The 24,141-nt window shown below is 38.5% G+C and overlaps 1 protein-coding gene across 1 annotated transcript in view; it reads right to left on the bottom strand.

The window, feature by feature from the left end:
* CYB5R4 (cytochrome b5 reductase 4) overlaps nucleotides 1–24,141 on the bottom strand; it is a 69,049-nt gene that overhangs the window by 37,250 nt on the left and 7,658 nt on the right. The window contains 8 exon segments of the mRNA XM_075063825.1: nucleotides 2,371–2,493; nucleotides 3,325–3,357; nucleotides 8,095–8,188; nucleotides 8,331–8,388; nucleotides 9,812–9,866; nucleotides 13,167–13,208; nucleotides 18,205–18,289; nucleotides 20,140–20,240. Coding sequence (XP_074919926.1) covers nucleotides 2,371–2,493; nucleotides 3,325–3,357; nucleotides 8,095–8,188; nucleotides 8,331–8,388; nucleotides 9,812–9,866; nucleotides 13,167–13,208; nucleotides 18,205–18,289; nucleotides 20,140–20,240 — 591 coding nt within the window.

Here is a 24,141-nt window from a genome sequence, read left to right as displayed (position 1 = left end):
GGCCTGTGAGGATATTTCTTAATTTTTTAACATCCCATTTTATTTTAATAATGTATGGTTCAGAAATATTAAAAATAAAGGTTAACAACTCAGGTTATATTCCAGGTAGTGGATAACCTGGTTAATCGGCGCTATCTCCACTTAAAAAATTGAGACAAGTTTTCTTGCTACGAGCACCATCTCTTATATTTATGAAATCTGATCCCAGGAAGGAACAGTCAACAGATTCTGAAGCTGAACTCACTACAACCAGGAAAATGAGCTTTCGCATAAGAAACATAAGCTCAGAGTTACTGAGTGCCTCAGATGTAGCTTTCCACTGGCTTAGTCAGACCACATTAATATTCCAGGACACCAGACTCTTAATTTTGGGATAGGAAGGATCAAAATGTAAAGCACCACATGCACGAGGCAAAGAGGCTTCAAAGAGACTAATCTACCTTTGTTTAATCCATAACTTAGCATTTTTCTGCCAAATGAAACAAGATGATTTCAAAATAAGTAACTTTTGAATAGGGGCATGCAGAGGGGTAAATATGGGCCAATCAGCACACCACAAAACAGTTGAAGCATTGGCAAGACGGATTTCAAGAAAAAAGGACAATTTGAGTCCCATCCTCAAAACACCAAGTTCCATGGGCACAGCGTTTATTAACATGATCTCACTATCCCAAAAGGGATGTATCTGTAGTAACCACAGTTTGAGTTGAAGGCATTTAGAAATCCATTCCTTAGCCGACAGTTACCATTAGACTACCACTACAACCAAGAGGCCCAGAGGTCGCCCATCACTCAAATGCAACGTTCCCTGCACTGCTTATTTCACTGGGATGTCAGTGTCCACTTAGGAATTCTCAAGTGGCTATGAAGCAGAGGTACTATGATGAGATCCAACACTGGCAGAATGGTCCAAGCTGCTGCCACTTGCTGGCTCTCCCATGTCCTTTCTGCAGATAAGAAAGGTCTCGAATTCTGCCCTGGGACAGAAAGCCTTTCAGTTGAGCTCTGTCTAACAAAGCTTCTACATACTCTACTCCTGGGGGAATCCTATGTGACTGCGTGCCTATAGAAAATACCTGCGCTTCCCTGAAGAAAATGGCAGGGAAGCAAAGGAAAGCTGTGCGGGGGTGGGGCAGAGGGGAACGACCATAGGTGCAATTTGGGGGGAGGGATTCCCCCCCAAAACAGAGGCATGGGGCTACATGCCACTGCCCTCGCCCCCTCATTTCTGCAAGTGCAAAGCTGCCCAGCTGAAGGAGGCTGCACCTCAGCTTTGCTGACTCTGCAGCTAAACACTACTTCCTGGGTCCTAGTGCCAGTCGCAATCCCCTTGTGTGTGCTGGGAGCTTTCCTGTTTTCTGTGCAACAGTGAGTGCCTGCGGTGGGGATGGGTAAGCGGGTGTGGGGGGGAAACAGGTAGTGGGGAAGGAAGGGGGTGGAATAGGGCAGGGGAAGGAGAATGTGCGAGTGAGGGATGGGACATGGGGCAGTGGGATGAAATGGGAAAGAAAAAGGGATAGGGGAACTGTGGTGGGAAGCGGAAGCCCAGTATGCAGCATCCCCTCAGCAGTAGCCGGGGCTTCCCTGTTAAGCAGGGCCATCAAACCATCATCCTGACAAGCCCTACCCCTCTACACCTAGACTCCCCCCGATGAGCCCCCCCCCCGGGACACACATACACCCCCGCTGACACCCAACCACCTTCACCTGGATCCCCTGCAGAGACGCATTGCCCCTGTACCTGGAACCTCCCAACGAGCCCTTGTGCATCCAGATCTCCCTCTGAGCCACCCGCACCCAGGCTGCCCCACACAGCAACCTCTCCCCATACACACCTGGATCCCCCCCACACTAAGCCCCTCCACATTTGGATCCTGCAGGGCTGAGCCAGCTCATCCACACCTGGTATACCTGGAGCAGAGGGGCAGGGCCCCAGCATGTTTCCAAAGCTGTGTCATAGTCGGGTGCAGCCTCACTGCTGAGTCCCTGTACTGGGGGAGGTGGGGGCTTCAGGGTGATCTCCCATCTCAATGCAGCCAGTGGCCTGTGCTCCCACTGCCATGGTAAAGCTACATTTATTTACTGACGAACAAAACTTGCAGAATTTTGCAGCATTTTAAAATATCGTGCACATAATTTTTTTTTTTTGGTGCAAAATTTCCTCAGGAGTAATACTCTCAGCCAGAAAATCTCTTCACATTAGGCTGAAGGCTTGACTATAAAATGCAAAGGGAGACAACACAGATCTGTGCCCCATTCCTTGGAAATCATATTTTGGACCAGTTGGTAAAATAGGTTTGGAAGGTCCTTGCCCCAAATGTGGTTGAGAAGAGAAACGCACTGTCCCGTATAACAAATGATACTATTTACCTCTTTCTGTGCACTTGATAAATGAATTATGACTGTTGAGTGGCTGTCCCAGTTTACTCCAAGGAATATTATCTTTTTTCTTCAGGACAATCTCCACCTTTCCCACTTTTTCAGCAATGTGTACTTAAAAAAAAAAAAAATCTGGTGAAATTTCGAAGGAAGTTATTTTATTTAGTTTCATTATAATTAAGTTCAGCAAGGACTAGTATCAAATAACCTCTCAAAATATACAAAATTGTTCTGCTACATTAAAATGTCAAATTTCCTTGACTTGCTTCAGTATATTATTAAAAACAATAGCTTAGTATGCATGACTAATAGAGTATCTACTGTATATTTAGTAAGCACGTTTTGCTCATCTTGTCAAAAAGTTAATGCTCATGATTTCAGAGTTACCAATTACTGATACATAGTACAACCTTTTCTGTAATGCATAAGTGACAAGCAGATTAATTTAAAAAACTGATTAATCCAATCTAATGCAAAGTCCTGTATGCAAATATACAATAAAACATATTTCTAATCACTAAGGAACACAGTTTAAAGATACCTCTCGGGACCAGAATAATGCTGACATTCTATCTTAAATATCTCCAAGGCATCTAGATGTATTCACTTTAAAACTTTAGCATCCACTGTGATGACTCAAGAAAGCTGACAGTTCAGGAAGGCAACTGGCCCTACATGACTCTTAAATAGAACGCTTCTAAAAAATTCACAAACACATGTTTGCTCTCCAACTACTTTACTGAATATTGGTCTAATTTTAAGTTTTGTTTGACTGTTCAAGATAGCGTGCTGCGTCAAAACATTATTCATAGGCAAGGGTATCATTTATTTGTTGAATACGGGCTAGCCAGATGGAGAAGGACAGAACAAAGTAGACAGACTTAAGTTTTCATGGTTTGACATTAATGGGGTAGAGAACAGGGGGAAGAGGAGGAAACACCTTACCGGTAATGTCCTCTTGAACTGCATAACTCAGCTCTAAAATGAAGAAAATGCACATTCTCTTATTAAGATATAATTGGAAATCAAATTGCTTTCTCCTTCTATAGTTATTAGCATCTGTGACACTGACAGACCAGCCAACCTGCGTATGACCCATAACAACTTAAGAGGCATTACAATTGTATCCAGACAATTCACTTGTATGTGAATTTCAAAGAGATGTCCTAGACTAGCAATCAGTAACCCATTCATTTATAGTAATGGGAATCCAGTGTAGATGCTAAGTGTATTTGTCTATGTTTACCAATATCCTGTTAGAAGTTTAACAATGTAACCAAATTAGCTTCTAGATACTAAATCCCTTTCATGTCTTAATTGGCTGACATTATGTACATGAATAGTTCAAGTAACTTTAAGATCAAAGATGAGAGGGCAAAAAGGTAAGCATTCACTGTAAATTAATATTTGTAAGGTGACAAATGTCACCATTTACTTTACTCCAGAGTATTATGATATAAATTAACATCTTGTATGGGAAATGTAGTCAGGACATCCAGAACAAAATCAATAAAGCCAGGAACAACTTCAGGAGCTTAAATACAGGCTGGAAATCATTGAAATACAACACGAAGACCAAACTTAAGATTTACCAGAGCTGTGTACTTTCAACACTACTTTACAGTGCAGAATGCTGGTGAATGAGAAAGTACATGTCCAAACTATCTTCATTCCATACAACCTGCCTCAGAAAAATCCTCCATATCTTTTGGCTCAGAATAATCTCAAACCAAGATCTATTGACCCAGTACAGCCAAGAGGATTTGAGCACTATCATTGCCAGGAGGTGTTGGAGATGGATCAATCATGTGCTTCCACCACCAGAGTAGCAGTAAGATGGACACCTGAAGGCAAGCAAAAATGAGGCCGTCTGAAAACAACACAGCAAAGAGCTATGGAAGCCAGGGTGGATACATTCAATGATTAAAAAAAATAATAATAATAATAATAATAATAATAATTGGATTTTTGAGAGAAAAACCTATCTAAAGATAATTTTAATTAAGATACATTATAGCTCAAAGATATCTCATCACAGACTAGGGATTATAAATTCTAATTCTATAGTATGAGACAAATATATTCATGTAATATTTAAGAAAAGTTTTGTAAATGAGTTCCAATAGTTCATGGATTAGGGACCCAACCTTATGGAGGTCCAGGGGCTTCTGTACAGATTATTTAGGTTCATCTTTCGATCTACTCAATGGGACTCAGTGCTCAGTCTAGATTCTGAAGATACCATCAGAGATACTTAGTGTTGCAGTTCTCAAACTGTGGATTTGTGTCTCCAGAAATAAAAATGCGTATTAATAGCAAAAATGTTTTTAAATAAAATAATAAAGAGATGAGAAATAACATACCTCAACTCTACTGTCCCTCTGCAAATATGTGTACAAAGAGTCAATCCCTTATCTCTCTCTAAAAGTGCAAAGTTTCAAGAAGTTCAATGAACAGAAGACTTTTGGGGGCGGAACAGATCTGGACAAGGAGAAGAAGTGTGGAGATAAATGTGAGAAGGGAGGGACAGGCAGTAGAAACAAAAGTGAAACTGTTTGAACAGCATATTCCAGAATTATTGAGGTCTTTCTGTGTAGACTTCACTGATTTGAGATCTACCATACCATTTTCTCACTAGAATGGAAAACCTATAAAGCAAAAGGCCGTAAAAGAGACCCAGTTTGGGAATATTTTAATGACGTTCCTCTACCTGTGGGTAAGATAGGCATGCGTGCAAAATGCAAACAGTGCAACAAAAAAATGCAAGGCCTGGTTTCCCTAATGAAACAACATCATGAGAAGTGTTCCTTCTCACGAGGAAGCTGCGTTGACAATGATAAAAGGAACATGTCTGAACATGCAGGATCTTCAGGCTGATAAACTCTTTTGTTTTATACTTCTTTCTTAAGGACTGCCTGTCTTCCTTCTGGACTATTCTTAAATTCTCATGTTTGAGTAAAAAATATAGTTGTTACTCTATGGTAGTATCATTTTAGATGTACTTGTGACACAAAATAAATAACTGAAATAAGCAGACCTTCCTTTTATAATTTCACCTTTAATATAGTACTGAGTGTCAGTGAATGCAGTGAGTAATACTAAATGAGCAGTACAGTAATAACAATTAAATAACTGCACTGACTTATTTTATTTTATTTAGGAGACTCCATCCTCAATATACAGGATTCCGAAGACTATCCAACTTCAAGATCACCATCATTTTCTATAGTTTCAGAGTTATCTGCCAATGCTAGTGTTTCAGTCACATCATGTGTGACACATAGCCACAGTATATCACTGTACCAAAAAGAAAAAAAAAACTCCACCATCCAGAAACAACCACAGATAAGTTTGTGATAAGAACCAGCAGATCACAAAAAGGTAATTGATGGAAAAATTGACTGGTTTGTTTATGCAACAAACACTCCTTTCGGTATGATTGAGAACACACAGTTCAATAACATGGTTCAGTCATTAAGACCAGGACACAGTCCACCCAACAGAGCAGATGTCGCAAGAAAATTGCTGGATAAAGTGTATGAAAGAGAAATTGAGCAGTGTGCAAAAGGTCTAGAGCAGGGATAGGCAACCTATGGCACATGTGCCAAAGGCGGCACATGAGCTGATTTTCAGTAGCACTTGCACTGCCTGGGTCCTGGCTACCAGTCCGGGGGGCTCTGCACATAAACAATTGATACATCAAGAAATGCACACGCAGTAGAATACTTACAAGAAGTAGCAGTAAAAGCTATAACAAACTGTGAAAAAAATTCTAACATCTAGTACATAGCTCGGTCACAGACAATGCTGAAAATCTAGCCAAGTTGAGAAGAAATGTAGGAGAGTGTGAAGAGAGTCCCATTCTAATAACATACAGCTGCAGTGCTCATTTGATGCACCTCCTAGCCAAAGACTTCAGTGTTCCAGAAATAAAGGCTAATGATGTTGAAATTGCAAAATACTTCCATAACAACCACTTTGCAGCAGTTGCTCTGAAAAAAGTGGGAGGAATCAAGCTAACTCTCCTATCAGAAGTGCGATGCAACTCAGTAGTATACTGTTTTGAGCACTACATCAAGAACTGGCCTAATCTCATGACAGTTTGTGAACAAAATCTTGAAAAAATAGATGGCACTGTCACAGCCAAAGTTCTCAACATTGAGCTTAAGAGAAATGTTGAACACATTATTGCTGTAGTATACCTTTGAAGCCTATTTCTGTAGCCTTAAACAAATGCAGGGAAATGGCTGTTTATTGCTGACACTGTTGAAATTTGGAAGGAAGTAGTTGAGATCTTAAAGAGAAATATGCAATGACAGAGTTAAATTACAAACATAAAAAAAACAAAAAGGGACAGCACTATCTCCAGCTCATTTTCTGCATATTCTCAACTCGGTACCCAGGATCAAATCTTAACTGCTGAAGAAGAGGACTTAGCTATGACATGGACATCCAGCAATCATCCTCCCACAGTGCCACCTATAATTAAACTTCAGAGCTAAGGGCGAACCATTCAAGAAATATATGCTTGCTGATGTTTTAAAGAAGTCACACCAGTGAACTGGTGGAAGCCACTTAAGTACTTGGATTCAAGAGGACTGATATGAAGTGATAATCTCACTTTTAACAGCAGTAGCTTCTTCTGCCGGTGTAGAAAGAATATGTTCTTCCTTTGGACTAATTTGTTCTAAATTGAGAAATTGTTTGGGACTTGAAAAAGCAGGAAAACTTATTTCTCTTTTCCTCATTATGAACAAACAAGAAAATGAAGGTGAAGACAACTGAGTTAGCTGCAGACGCCAATATTTTAAGTTTCTCATGTTGACCTGGCTGACATAGCCGATTTAATTTTTGTTTTTTGAATATTTAACTATTTTAGTTAAAAACAACTTTAACAAAAACAAACCTGATTTAAAAAAACTTGAATGTTTAACTAAATGCAAAAATTCATATGCTTGTTTTGTTAAAATGTTATATGCTTGCTGTTGAAGGGAAAAAAATCCAGAATACATAACGTTGTTGTTTTAGTTAAATAAAACAATTTAAATGTCTGTCTGGTGATGTTCTCCTCCTAATTCAGAATGGCAAGAAAATCCTCAAAATATTAATGATTAACCTGTTGAACTGGAGACAGTTCACCTCCCAATGACTTCATAAATATCTGCTTCAATTACCTTTGGTAAATGAAATAACCAAACAATCATTCGTTTTGTCATATAGCTGTAAAACTAATCTGAAAAGTTTTCAGAATAAATCAGTTTAAAAATGTATACTGTGTACCTTCTAAAAATGAAACCTACATCTATCTCTGAGTTGTGAAGAATATGTATTAAGGTTATAACAACCAACAAAAATGCACTTTTATGGTAGAAATCCATGATTAAATCAAGTCTTCCTGACTAGTGATTCAAATCAATTTGATTTAAAATCAAATCCGCCCTGGTAGAAGCCGAGCTTAAAAACCTGGGGCACAGCTGGGGAACCATTCAAAGACTTGCCAGAAACAGAAAGGAAAGGAAAGGAGCTTTGTCACTGTGCTAAACGCCAGAGGCGTAATAGGAACATGACAATGATGATGGGAAATGTAGAAGCATAAGATACAAAAATACACAAAAGCACTAACTACTAGACTAGGAGAGGGGAGAGAAGGAGTAAAATTAAACTAATGATAAAATTCAATGTTACTGTTTTCCAAAGCAAAGCTAAAGCACTTACCAATATGCAAGAGATATGAATAATCCCTCAGAATGCTGTCTACTCTCAGTCTACCATCTTGATGGTCAACAATCACCATTTCTGAATTCATGCCCTTATATAGAAAAGGAAATTATTTCAATTTAATTTCAAATACTTTTTGAAAATAAGAACAATGCTGAAGAACTCATAGAACATATCTGGTGACATTCACAGTAAGATTTCATGGTTCTTTTCTTTTGATAAAATGCATTTACCTTTTGTTTAGTATATATGACAACAGTGACCAAATAATCTGTTTGGAACCAATCATAGCTGTAAAATATTAAAAAAAGGAATTATTCTTGTGAGCAAACAAAAAGACATTTAAATAACAAGAATTTCCAAACAGATCTTTCTATGAAATAATATACCAAATATATACTTTTATATCCTGACGAGAAGTCTAAAACTGATTATTTTAAGAAAGGATATTCAACATTAAAAAACAGGAACTCTAGTTATCCATCACTAGTTAGCATATAGTAATTAATCATATTATTAGAAAGTACGATTAAGCAAGAATGTGCATAAACTTGGTACTAACTGTATGAATGTGCATACAATTGCACATTACTGGTTTAAAGAAACTGGTTACTGATTATAGACATTTGAGTAAAGTGAGTAGTTCATTCTTTGGATGAATAGAAATCAGAGGACTCTTCTGGCCCTGTGGAATAAATAATACTACTCTCACCCCTATTTTCATTTCCATGGATCCTGTCACCTTTCTAGGATGGATGTCTCAGTACTAGATATACAGTATTTAAGTTCCAACAAGAATTTGAGTTTAATCTTACATTATCATACTCATCTTTTAGACTAAAAGACAAAAAAGAAAAACTCTGACATTTACTACAAATGAGAATGTTTCCAAGTAGATTAGTTCTTTTTGTAGTCTGTCCGAGTTGTCCTCTCTTCCCTATTTACCTTAGCCCCCATACCAAATGATAGGATTCACAACTTATTGCACAAACCCTGAGGTGGACTAGGAAAAGCGGAAAAATAAAGTGGTTGTGGGAATGGAATCAACCTCAACTGGCAAATAGTCCCCTGCAGTCATTGTTCCTTGGGCTTTTAGCAATTAGATCAATGTAATCAGAGTCCCACTGGCCACTTCACGTATACTCCACTGCATTCTGTTTCCAATCTACACAAGCCTATTGGAGCCAATCTTGAACTCCAGCAGTACCGCTACACAGGGCACTTCCACAGCATCATACATTGGTGGGTATAGTTCAAAGTGCATACTGTACTTACTCATCGTCCTTTAAAAAAATGTAGTATCAGAAAATTCCATACTTTAACAAAATAAATACTGGATACTGTTGAATTTTTCTACATTTGAAGTAAGTAATAGTTATTGCATTATAGAAAAACACAAATAGGGAGGAATCCTAAATCAAGAACTAACTTTCTATTTATGTAGGAGGCAGCATAGGGCAGAGGCTAGTGCAAAGTCACTAAAAGTACATTTTATTCTTCCAAGTTTCTACAGACTCATTGTGGTACCTTGAGCAAAACATTTAAGTTAACTGCGCATGAGTTTCCCTATCTATAAGATGTGAAAATGATACATACCCACCTACATAAAGCACTTTTAGCTTTATGGATTAGCGTGCACTCTGCATTTGCTAACAGTATACACTATTTAACAAAATGTGTACAAAAAGTGTACTATAAAAATATAGATCAATACCTTGGAGTTAAACCTTTGGAAGAAGTATCCAATACTTTATTTTTAGGAAGCATGCCTACAAAAAAACCCAACAGAATTTATTAACACATTTGCATTGATAGTCACCCATCCAAGAGTGTTAACATCTATTCCTAGTAGGAATGAAATCCAGAAAGTTTTAAAATTAAATGCATGCAATAGCTAAAGCTCCTTGATACCTGGTGTTTGCACTTCCATTGGTCACAAGCTTTTTAGCAATTGCCCACCCTGAGAAATTAGTTCCAAGCACCCCAAAAACTAGCTTCCAATTCACATATTTGAGTTCCATGCTACTGAAACACCATAAAAACCTTTAGTGTATGAGCTTCCCAAGTTACACTGGAATTGGCATGTGTTTGTGCAATATGTTCTGGGAAACCAGTGGTATGTAATTGTAGCTATATGTATAAGCATGTTCTTAACTGTCTCTTATATTTTACTTTATTTACTCTTCAAAGCATTAGAATGCTAGCCCCTGATAACTTACCCAAACAAGACTTAGACATGTTTGTTTACAGAGTTCCAAAAATAAAATAAAATAAAAATAAAATAGAGTGACTTTCAGGTATGTAACTTAATATCATACACTAATTCAGTAAGCCAAGCAGAGACTTCCAGGCATTTTAAATCTTGCTTTATACTAAGCATCTTGCTTTACACTAAGCATCTTGCTAGAGATCTTTGTAGTATTCAGCTAGCTGCTTTTATAAACAGCTTTCATTTTAGTGTTTTTTCTACTTTTTAATCACAGTGACCTTGACCAAGTCTGAGAAACTAACAGTGAGAACAATCACTATTCAGTTTGCTTGGAGAGCAACAATACTGATCTCTGACAGAATAATATTCAGGCAACAGTCTGAAATGAGACCATAGGTTAAAGTGATTTCATTTCTCCTTCCTAAACACTGATGCTAAAAAGAAGCTGAACTGCGTCATTGTCGGCACGGCAAAAAATGAACAGCCTGAAATGTTATGTGGTCCATGACACCAAGTGGAGGGCATGATTTCTAGTGTAATAGACTAGGTGGAAGGGTAAAAATAGAGTTGGGAAGGAATGGTTATTGCTGTGGATGGCTGGTTATTATCAAAACAAGAGCAAGGATTTTATCCCAACCAAGATCACTCCCCTGAGCAACCAATGTGATGTTTTACTAAAATTAGCTTGATGCATAGCCAGTACTTTCTTACACACTTTCATGATAAGAACAAAGATTACCTTGAACAGAGCGTGCTCTGATCTATCATGCTTCCCTTCCAAATAGAACTGCCCATTTTTTAATTTCAAAATCAGTTTCAGATGCATTAAACAACAAACCATATGAACCAGAGATGGTTATGCATACCAGACAAGGATAAGTAACTAGGGAATGTATTCATTTTCCCATTTAAACCAAATATCCTGTAACAGGGTCTCTAGTTCAACCAGATATTTTGGGCTTCATGTAGAAGTTGCTGGGTGAAATTAAGTTGTGTATGTCACGCAGGAGATCAAACTACTAGATCATAACAGTCTCTTCTGGCCTTACAAACCTATGACTAACTGAGGAGGAAACACCATGTGCAAAATAAATGCAAAACATTATGCACTGCTCCTGAACTGTGTATATATCACAGGTGATACAGCAGCTACCACAGCAGACTGGGGCTAAAAAAATATTCCTCCAGAAGAACCACCACCACCCACCAAATTTGAGGCTTGCTCCCCAACTGAGGCCCTCATGGAAACACTGATACCATATTATTAAAAACTCTGTTTCTAACAACCTATAAATTGGGGAGGGGGAAATCATACTCTAGTTATAAAAGTTAGAAGCATTACCTATTTAGTTTAGAAATTATATCGTTGTGAGAATTACATATACTCCAGCAAACAAGGTAACAATTCTGCTGTGATCTGTGGGTTCTGTAACTCCATGCATATATAACAAAAATGAATTTGTCTGGATTACAAATGAAGCTACAGCAAGAACAGAACTTTGCAGATGATCTAAAAAAAATCTTTATCATGTTAATCTTGATCTTTCTAATTATGTTTATGGAACACAGTTTTTATCCATAAGAGTTAAATATCTTACAATTGATATTTAATTTGTAAAAATGGAATTTTCCTTGACAACTCTGCACTTCACATGCTCTAAATTATCCATCCACTTGTATGAAATCCCACTGCACCACAGTTGCTAACAATGACTACTACTTTACTCCACAAGTATGTAATGTAATTGTCTTCAATGGGCCTATTCACGGTGTAAGCTACTTTTCCACATGTATCAGGGTACTGTAATATATGTACTGTATTAGTGAAGCTGAACCCCTTAATGCCTTAGTGAAGTCATTTGAGATGTCTGGTATGACTTTAACAAGCCACAATTCACAGTTGGCAGAAGGTAGTGCACAGGCAAAAGAGAATTTGGATCACTATAGCTGTACCCATACCTGATACTCCAATGAACAAAATGAGACAGGAAGGCTGATGAACTGTTAAGCAGGACATTTTTCACATGATCATTAAAACTGGGTTTACTCCCTTTTTCCACTTTCAACTTAAAAGTCCCACAGCACTTTCTAACAAGAGTTGTTGATAAACCTTATGTTCCAGCCAACATTCTGTGTCAATAAAACAGGCTCCAAAGGCTGTGAATAAACTAATTACTGCAGAATGCATTCTGCCTGTTCTATTTGCCTACAGAGTCATTGCCCTACCAAACTCATCACTCTGAACTACTTTGGAATGTTGTAAGGCACTTTATAAGACAATATGCAAATAAGAGATGACAAATGGAAACAAGAGGACAGAGCATCATTAAAGCAGCAAAGCAAGCAAGAGCAGATGAACTCATTTTTGATATCATCTCAATTTAAGACTGTATTTTTATAGCCGTACTTAGAATTTTAGAACCCAAAAGTAGACTTCTCTAGGGTGAAACATCTTTCAGTGCTAAATTCACAAATCCTACCTAAGATTTTGTGAACTGTAATTCTCAGAGTTCTCCAACAGTCTCTACCGCAACAACACCATAGATTGAAATGTATAATGCAGAGTTCACCAACTAGCTGTGGTTTTCAAACTTTCTGTACTGGTGATCCCTTTCATATAGCAAGCTCTGAGTGTGACCCTGCTTATAAAATAAAAATGGGGGTGTTAACTGAATGAGGGTCAGGGGCTGTCAGCCCCATAGAGATGACAGCTCACAACTCCCACGTAACCACCTTGTGAGCCCCTGAAGGGTCATGACTGCCAAATTGAAACCCCCCAAACTAGATGTTTGCTTCTCTTATTAACTTCTTTGGACATTCCTTAGTTTAAGTTTCAAATTCTTACCATCTGAAAACTTACCATTTAAGAGTTTCTTCTCTTCAGGTAAAGTGCAGCAAATCTCTGCAAAGACGCAAGAAAGCCAACAATGACTAAAATACCAGACAGGTACTACGGTTAAGACACAGTACTCAAATATGTTTGACTGAAAAAAGCTTTGGTTATGGAAAAATGAAAAGTCAAGAATCAAGTTACGACACAATCTTCAAACAGATTAACCAGAATAACATTTCTCAAAGATCAAGAAATAAAACAGCCAAAATGAAATGTTCAGTCCTTTAGCTATTTTTTATATTGCATGCAAAACACTACGTTTAGAAGTAAATTAAGGTTTCGTAGACAATCTCTCAAAAGTTAGAAAATGTCAGAATTATGGTTGCCAGTGTACTAATGAGGCAGAGATCCCGTGGAAAAAAAAATGTGTGACCGTGTATTTAAAGACTTTATTATAACGCATATACACAAGGGGGCTGAATTATGGTTACACAGGCAATTACAGGAAAAGTCCTGGGATGGATCATATTTAGCACAGATGGAATCTGCAGAGAATTTCGCTGCCAAACTAACAAGGATCTACTAAGCATGTATGGAATCAAATTTTTTTTGAGGTTTTAACTTGAACAAATAAGCCGTTTTCCCATGGAAAAAGCACAAAAAGGTACAACATCCCTGCCACAAGAGTGACTCCCCTGACCAATTTCAAGACCTTGATCCAAAGCAAGGCAGCGCTACAGCTTCTCAATAACATAGATGTAAGAATTTTTATCATTTACAAGACAATGTATTTTTTCTCTAATTCTCAAAACAATTACACGATTTTTGCTGAAACTTTCAAAAATGTGACGCAAGCACCTAGCATTGAAAGTTTTAGCCTAAACTGTTAAAGTTTGACAAAGTTATCTATAACTGAAAACACTATCTTATAATGGAAAGTATTGGGCAAGTTAAGTATAGGCTGATAGCGCTGCTTATAATAAAGATACTTATTGGATTAAACATTCAAATTTACAGTCCTTATTCTAAATCTTTTTAAGGGTGAAATAAATGATTTCAACATCACAACCTACAAGACAAGCATTTCACTGTTGATCACAAGTAGAAAAATGTTCTTCTCACTAAAAACATTACTTGAGCTAACCTTAGACAACTGTTTTCCCTATTCATTTACATTTTCACTACATGACATCTACAGAGACACATTAAAAATGTAATGGCTTTACAAGCGAAGGATACAAAACAAAATGGTGTGGGTAGGGTCTGGTCAAATACTTGCTACATCATGACACAGACAGTCCATCTTTCATATAAACGGTATATGTAGTCATCTTGGGAAAGTGTGATGTTTAGATTTGGAAAACAAATTTGGTCTGAGAATTCCAGTACTGATTCATAGAATCACAGAATATCAGGGTTGGAAGGGACCTCCGGAGGTCATCTAGTCCAACCGCCTGCTCAAAGCAGGACCAATCCCCAGACAGATTTTTGCCCCAGATCCCAACGTGTCCCCTTCAAGGATTGAACTCACAACCCTGGGTTTAGCAGGCCAAAGCTCAAAACACTGAGCTATCCCTCCCACCAAGGATAAGGGTGCTGTTACTTATACTGTAATAGTTAAGGAATGTCAGGCTCTGTAAAATTATATAGTAAGATAGTGTCTGTCTTGAAGAGTTCACAATCTAAAGAAAAATAACTGAAAAGGGAGTGGAGAAGGAGATACAACATAAAAAGAGGTAAGGCTTATGACTAGCATGTGTATTTGCTAGTCCCAGTTTTAATATATTCAATATTTAATGTATTAAAACTAACCCCAAAGAGCCTCTCTATGTAGCATCATTAGTTGGTTTTTCAGAAAAATGTAATATAAACTACTGATCATAACTGTAGCTAACCACCTCAGGTAATACAATTGGCTTAAACAGATAATTTGTTAGCTTCTTTGAGAAAATATGTCAGATAGACTGTTCAATTTTAAAACAAGTATACTCCTGTTTGTAACTCATGTTTCTGTTTTTAAGACTGTCAATTTGTCTTCTAGGATCATTCTCCATTATTGCTCTAAAACATTTCAAATGAACTCAAGATTTTCCAAAGTCTTTTATACTTGATATATTTGTTGTATTCTATTATTTCAAATTAGTTCAGCCATTGTCTGAGCATTCATCCTCCACCCTCTGTCATCCATTTCTCACCATCAGAGGAAAATGATCAAAACAGCACACAATGTCATCTGAACATCCCAGACTAAAGCAAACTTTCTTGGAGGTCACACTATATTTTTTTCTACAACCACTTCATAAACCACACATATTGCTATGTAGAATCAGGGTACATGCTACAAATAGGTACTACTTCCTTCCTTTTTTTCTTTCTATTTATTTAAGACGGAGAGAGAAGTAGTGAAGGAATTTACCAATTCTACAATATACAGTCTAATTTAATAAATTAGTGCTAATGTAGCCATTTCAAGAGCTGGATAAATACTGCAAACATGTTCTGCTATTAGTTCACATTTTAAAACGAGTTAACTTTCCACCCTGTGTTCTTGCTTTCCAGCAACGTTTTAGCAAACATGTTTAATAACAGGTTTATCTGTGGAAACAGCAAATTTTAAAGTTTACACTATTCATGGACAGCAAATTTAATTTCCCTCTCCAAGAGCATTTCTAACAGAAAGCTGATTCTAAGAGATGTGCTGTCAGGGAACAAAATGAGACCATGTGACCAAGCAGATCAGATTTCAAATAAGTCATGAATTGCTCACAAACAAGCTACACAGCAAGAATTATTCATGACAATTCAGCAAGTAATTTCAGTGAACAACTGCAATCCATCAGCCTCTATTTGTTCATAAGTGTTTAATTTTTATCCCATCTGTGAGTACTCCAACACCCCTTCAGAACTGCGTAATACACACAATAGATGTCTATTTTATCATTGTCTAGAAAACTGGGATAAAACCAGGAGAGATTTTAATATTTGCCCTCTGCTGCCAAGGGCTAGCAGTACTTTCATTACTCATCAAACTGTGATCACAACTGAACTCTAAACAGACTAGAAAAATAACACCAACTTCACAAAGAAAAGGTTTTTGGCAAGATAATTTTCTCAACTGTATATTAACTTTCAGACACTTTAAGGTCTAAGATATTCTTGCTAACTTATTAATTGACAAGAACAGCAAAATAACCTTTTGCTTTGGAAGTCTGCATTAAATGATTTTTTCCCCCGGAAGGAAATTGCTCCTTCTGAAAAGCTTTTATTTTATATTCACTTTTAAAAAAGAGAATATTGTCATATTTCAAATGTCAAACATAGCCTTGAAGGAGGGTATTTATCAGAGACCCTAATATTATATGATTATAAACAGAAATGGATTGTGGAAACCAGATCTGTTAATGCTACTTATTTGTACTGATAAAGATTCAGCAAATACACCTTGATCCATTTTAAAATAAAATATTTAACATTTTATTCTTTCAAATAAATAGACAAGTTACTCATTTTTATACTGCTGACCCACTGCAAAGTGAAGTCCTATGTTGCAGATATTGCTAAGAAGGACAAGCTTTCACATGGCATGGTGGAGAAAGCAAGGAGAAAAGCCAAACACAGGAAAGAAATTGCACTGGAGCAAACAGATGAGTGGCCACAGCTGTTTAACACAGCAAGCTAGCCTGCAGGTTGATGAACAATGTTTGTATTTTACTCATTGACTGGCTGAAACTCATCAGTTCCACCTGCATCCCTCCCACTGCAGGGAAGTTTAGATTGCAGTTGATCCAATAGATACCACTGAGGTTGGTTTATTTTTAATTATGCCAACGTACTTCTGAAAAGGTTATTAATGTAAGTGGCAGCAACTCATCTGTCACAGCTCAACTCCATTCGCTTGGAAGTTGGTTTTGTTTGGTTTGGTTCATTCACATATTCCAGAATTTAAGTACAAAATTATACAGTGGAATTAGCTGACATATAACACTCAAACACAGTCTCCTGTTTTCTCCTCCGTAATGTAGATATAAAGCACACAGTTAATTAAACAATATGGCCTTAGAATGTAACTTAAGTCAGGTCTAGAAAGGACTAATAACATCCTGATTACAATGCCGTTAGCATTCCATACTAGAGATGGACATGAGAGATTCATTGCTTAAATGTAAATTAAATGCCATTTAAAACCAAAGTCACAAAAAAAATCAGTTTTACATATTAATTCTGTCATTGTTTCCATATACTTTTCTCATATTTATTACTCAAAAACAGTGCCTGCTGTTCAGCATTTTTTCTTTTTTTTTTTTGCCAGGGGAAAGGGGCTATTACTAGCCACTTGATCATTACTAGAAGGCAAAAGGAATAAAACAGACTTTGAAGCCTCTGGGAATCCACACCAGCACTTTTTAAGGCAATTTATTTATCTCATCCAGTGATCGAAAGCAGCAATGATCAGTTTTGGATTTCTGTAAGCAAGCATATTTTTGGCAGAACCAATATGTTTTTCCATATAAAGACCAAAGAAGCCTAAAAGCTTGAATTAACTCCAAAAAGCACAGGCAGAGAAACACCACCACCACCTATGAAGTTAGCTTATTCAAACTGATTAATAAAATACAAAGTACATTTTAAGAAGCATGAGCCCATAATTGACATCTTGGGCTTTAAACATAATCTCATGGAAATACCACATGAAAAGGAGTTGAGACTTTACAAACTGCTCCAGGTTATGCAAAGGGAGTACCCCAGCAGAGCTGGCACAGGATGTGGGGAAATTAAAAGAAGCATCTTGTGATAAAAAGAAAAGATGACCTGTCTGAACTGCCTGTTTCCCAGTGACTGACAAACCGGAGCTAAACAGAGGGATACTATGTATAGAAGTCTATGTTTACAATATACCTCCATCAATAGACAGATGGCTTTGGGAAAGTCTGATATGGGTATCTAAATCTTCTCCCTCACTTCAGAGGGCCAACACTCAAACAAGGGTTTCAGGTGTCCCAAGACTTTCAAATAATCTAATTTCTAATGTATTTGATTTTAAAATATTCCATTTTATAAAATTAACCTGTAGTAGCAGCAAGAGGTTTGAGTGCCATTCTTCCAACAAGGCATTCCTTCAACATGGATTCATAATTGACCCAACGATGAACCTGCATGGAGGAAAAGAGTAGTTATCATATATTTAAGAATATTTATAATTCTGACTGCATTTGAGAGACTATAAAGTGAGAAAATGAAGCTCAGTTTTTATTTTGGTGACTCAAACACACTTGTTAAATTTTGAGATGCTACATCGGGGTGGCCCAACTACAGCCCATGGGCCACATCTGGCCCATCAGGAAGCAGGGTCTGGGGCTTGTCCTGCTCCACACATGCCATCGCTCTGCGCAGCTCCCAGAAGCAGCAGCATGTCCCAGCTCTGGTTCCTACATGTAGAGGCAGACAGGGGGCTCCGCACACTGTCCCTGTCCCAAGCACCACCCCCACAGCTCCCATTGGCTGGGAACCTGGCCGCACCTCCGCACAGGAGCCAGAGGGGGGATATGCCGCTGCTTCCCAGAGCTGCTTGAGGTAAGCGTCTCCTGAGCCTGCACCTTTGACCTCCTCCCAACCTCCTGCCCCAGCTCGAAGCCCTTTCCCATCCTTCGAACCCCTCAGTCCCAGCCTGGAGTCCCCTCCTGCATCCCAAACCACTCATCCCACCCCACCCCAGAGCCCGCACCACCAGCCAGAGCCCTCTCCCCACCCCCACGCAGTCCAACCCCCAGCCCCCTCCTACATCCTGAACTCCTCATTCCTGGACCTACCCCAGAGCCTGCACCCCCAGTTGGAGACCTCACTCCCTCCCGCTCCCTAACCCCAGTTTTTCAAGCATTCATGTGCCGCCATACAATTTCCATATTCAGATGGCCACCCCTGTGCTACATTAATCAACACAGGCAGGAGCATCAGGTCCACAAAGGTATTAGTACATATCTAAGGACCTTTTATTAATCAGAGTTTGATTTTTTTACATGTTCATTTTGATTCATTGTCTTTTGTACTGGAAGACGACTGCTCATTTCTCTTTCCTAGACTCTCAGAAAATGGGAGATACTGTAATTTGTACACTATATTTCATGTTTTCCAAGTATCTGGATTCAGCAGTCTTTAAAGTTACTCCTGGATTCTTTGAATAGTTATTTACTGTAAATTTTTATTATGTTTACATGACTCAAGTCACGTGCTAGGTATTTTGAAGGACAAATAGGAAATACTGTCCCCACCCCAGAGAGCTAAAACTAGTTTAGAGATGATGTGTAAGAGTAACAAAGAACAGGAAAGGAGATAGTGAAGAAGTAGAAGATATATAACAATAAGATCATACAGTTTAGGTACATATACACTATCATGGCTGAATTACATTCTTGTAGGCAGAGAAGCAGTTAATTTTAAGGAGTCATACGAATGAAGAAAAGGCAGTGATTTATCAGACCAGAATTGGGACAGTTTACATGATAAGGAGTAGTACCAAAAAAAAGGCATGAAACCATTGTGGGACAACTGGACAAACCATGCACCAAGACCAATAATGTGAGTGGAGAAGAGGAAATGGGGCGTAACATGATAGAAGTCTAGAGGAGATATGTAGGGCTTTGAAATCAAGGACAAGAAGTTAAATGCAGTGGAAAAAGTGGGAACACAGAGGATAATTAGTCAGATCTACAAACAAGATAAATAGCAAGTTTCCTGCTATAAAAGGATTTGAGAAACTAAGGATTTTTGATTTTCAATAGTTCTTCCCAGCTTTAGCTATGAGAAATACTCCAACTCTATAGTCTAAAACACCAAAGTGAAAATGGAAGAATGGTCAGGCTTTACTGTATTGGAACCCAAGTCCTGAACATTTTAATAAATTTTTTCCACTCTCCATGCACCGAATACCCTAAGAAACTCAGAAAATGTGCAATTTTCAGAACAACTTAACAAAGTGAGTGTCATTTACTTCCAGTATTCTTACCTGATCAAAGAGATCTGTGCCATCTGCTCCTGCTGCTCGCATTAGCTCATCACCACCACCAGGGTGATACTCCATATATGGAGTGACATTATACACAAGCCCTGCATCAAAAAATGAAGGTATAAATCATAGTAAAGAATTCTCTACATAAAAATGTGTACTTTAACTTATTTTGAGAAAACAAATTTTAATTTTAAAATATTTCAATGTTCTTCAGACGTGGGAAACAGCAGAGATCTTGGCTTAAAGAATATTATGAAACACCACTGCACTATACTTCAATCCTCAATAATACAATAATGAACAAGGAAAAAATGTTAAAATGAAACAGATTGGAAAACTCCAAATTGCTACATGTCAAACAACAGCTATTTTGTTTAATTAAATAGAGTAATATCAGGCAGCCTAAAATCCCAGTCCTGCAAAGACTTAAGCATGAGTTGTCCAATTGAAATCAATGGGGTCTACTCTCATGTTTAAAGTTAGTCAACTGCTCAAGTATTGGCAGGATTAAGACCTAAATTTTAAAACCAACATATAAACAGATGACTGTTTAAAAGTGACTAAATTTGTTCTGTGACAAAAAATGCCTAGCTTAGAAGAATGCCTGGAAGATGCCTTTACATAGAATTTAATTTTTCTAAGCTTTAAAAAAATAAAACAAACTGACTTTCTTCATACCCTCAGCAACATGACATCCTGCCCACGTAATAACCTCACCACCTTATTTAACTACAAAATACTACCCCATTCACCACTCAACCTGTGCAAACAGTAAAGCAGGGATGTTGAAGAAAATAAGCTACATGTGATCATGTAATTAAAGCTATTATAATGCATACAGACATAACTTTGCTGCACGCAGACTTGTGAGTGCTTCAATTCACAATCTTAACGTTTTTTAGTGGAAGTTTTATATATGGCATTTACTAGGGTTTTTTACTAGGAAAAATTACAGAAACAGAAGTAATTCATGTATGTGCAGCTACTTGCTTAACAATAAAACGTTCAGTCCTGTATGACATGCACTCAGTGAGGCAAGGGATCCTCCAAAACATTTCCAGTACACCTTTTACATTCACACACATGCTCAGAGCCAATGAAATCTTATTCAATAAACACTAGTTTGCATATACAGAATACTGTTTAAACCGCTGTAACTTTCAAATCTACGTAGCGCTTCAGCAGACCACCAATAAGCAAACTTTCAATCTAGGGCCTGATTTCTAGAGGTCCTGCCCATCCATTACTCCAGATCACCTCTGAAAAATCAGGCCCTAGGGTCCATAACAAATTTAAAATTTCCAGTCACTCCCTGCTAAGACATCAAAGCTGTTCAAATACAGATCCTCCCAAGAAACATTGTTCTACTCCTTGTCCTCAAAAACTGAACCATTTTTAGCCATTTATTTCCAAGATTTACACCTGAAAGATACAGTTCGAGGAAGTTTAACCCCTCTGAAAATGATCCTTTAGCATAGAAACACCCATGTAACCTTTACGCCTATAATATAAACCTTAGCATGGAAAGAAACTAACAAAGAATAGCCAAAGATAGTTTATGCCATACATTCTTAACCTATTCTAGCATATATTGAATAAAAATTGTGATTTGCACATATTATTAATTCAAAGAGTGGAGAATATAATCTTAATGGCTCACAACCCAAACAGTAGATATGTTAAAAGAGCCCTGCACGGATACAAATTTATATCTGCAGATATAAATCGGAATCTGTGGAACTGCAGGACTCTCCCGGGAACTGCAGCAGTGAAAGGGGCAGAACATGAGGCCGCCACTCCCAGGAGCCAGTGCCCCATGCCAGCAGCTCCTCCAGCGTGACTGTACCGCCTCTAGCCCCTACCCACTGGTGCAGGCACCAAGCTCGCCAGCTGCTGTCCTAGATCATGCTAGTGTGTGCAAGCAGTGCGCACGCCCCGAGACAGGAGAGACAGATAGCTGCATGGAAGGGAGGAGGGCAGGGCTGGGGGTGGGGCTAGGGGTGGTACAGCAGCGCCAGAGGAGCGGCAGCCCCACGTTCTGCTCCTTTCACTGCTGGGATTCCCAGAAAAGCCCTGAGGTTCCATGAATAGTGTGGATATAAATCACTATCCACACAGGCCTCTACCTATTCTTGTCAAAATCTACCACTGACTCACTGTGTGATCATAAGTAAGTCACTAACTTCTGTGCCAGTTTCTCATATCTACAGAGTACATCTACAGTGGCAAGATTCTATGCCACAAGTTATACCACTTTTATTAAAGCACTGGAATTAAAACGCTGTTGCGTGTTCACACTGTGCTCCTGTGACGCTGGAACGCATCCACATTAGCAGCTCTTGCAACAGCAAATACAGCACTGCATTGTGGTAGCTATCACACTGTGCAACTGGCCGCAGAGTGCTTTGGGAAGGGTTTGCAATGCCTTATGGGTAAGGCACAGCATCACATGATGCAGGTTTCCCAATCCCATTGTTCCATGGGCATCCTACTACATTCCACTTCAGTTGAAAAGCAGCTGGCAGAGAGGAGAGTGTGTGAGACAGGGAGTGTGTGTGTGTGTATGGAGAGGGAGACAGAGACAGTGTGTTTTGGGGGACAGAGAGTGTGTGTCAGCAGACTGTCTTGTAAGTTCAGACAGCGGCAAGAAACAACCAGTCCTGAGGCAGGGGGTGGGGGAAACCCCAACATCAGCACCTGCCTCCCTCCCTGGGCTCTCTGCACAGCAATCTCTCTCCCTCCCTGTCTCTCTCTCTCTCACACACACACACACACACACACACACACCCCTGCCTCTGTGTTTAACAGCAGGAGCATATCACATTAATGGTTTGTTGTGTGTCCCGGAACAGATCAGCACAGCATGCAGCTGCCAGAACTGGTGCTTTGAAAGAGGAGGGGCACATCCCTCCAGAGCAGCTGAGTTCAAAACAATGAGCCGAGTGGCCACTTGAGGCATTATGGGACAGTTCCGGAGGCCAATCACAGCACAGAAAGCAATCAAGTATCTACACTGGCAATAGAGCGCTGGAGCCTCTGCACAAATAGCCTTATGACTCTCATCCAAGTGGTTTTTTGCAGCACTGCAACTGAGGATTTTCTGTGCACAAAGTGGCTTGGCAGTGTGTACACATCTGCAGTTTGAGTGCAAAAAGCTGCTTCACTGTGCAGAAACCTGTCAGTGTAGAGAAGCCCACAGAATGAGTATACTCATTTCACAAAGATGCTAAGGTTTAGTTAATTGATTATGTGTAAAATGACTTGCAATCCTTGGATGGAAGGCTATATATAAAAGCAAAATATTATAAAGTATTAAGTACACATGCCCGTATTACTGGTTCCTAACTTAAATTATATTTCTTCTGCTGTGTGCAAATCAGTGTATGTTAAGGGGGGAAAAGCTCCCTCCCTTAAGTACCAATCATATTACTATTCACAGTGTTTAGTATTTTATACTTTGTTTTGCTTTTACTATCAATTTCAGTGACAATATGTCAAGAGGTCTGCACAGAGTGGATGCTCCTTGCATAAAACAGATATAGAAAAACAGAATGCTGCCTATGGATAGTTTGATAAAATTATAAATTCAATAAGCATAAGAAAACTGATAAAAGTAAAACGGGTAAACAATGAAAATGCCGAACGTGCACCTTGATATTTGCGTTTATAAAAGATGATTTTTCTGCTGGATTTGCTAACTACACCATCTTCTGTGCAGTAGTGAACACTGCATACAAGAAGGACATTTAGTCAGTGAAAACCCAGATTATTAGGACATTATTATTATGCGATAGATTCGGGTAGGCAACCTATGGAACGTGTGCCGAAGGCGGCATGTGAGCTGATTTTCAGTGGCACTCACACTGCCCGGGTCCTGGCCACCGGTCCAGAGGGCTCTGCATTTTAATTTAATTTTAAATGAAAACTTCTAAACATTTTGAAACCTTATTTACTTTACATACAAAAACAGGTTAGTTATATATTAAAGACTTCTAGAAA

This window comes from Chelonoidis abingdonii, chromosome 3, assembly GCF_003597395.2.
Source record: "Chelonoidis abingdonii isolate Lonesome George chromosome 3, CheloAbing_2.0, whole genome shotgun sequence".
Taxonomy (NCBI): domain Eukaryota; kingdom Metazoa; phylum Chordata; order Testudines; family Testudinidae; genus Chelonoidis; species Chelonoidis abingdonii.
Note: the sequence above shows the minus strand (reverse complement) of the source record. Positions and strands in the feature narration are given on the sequence as shown.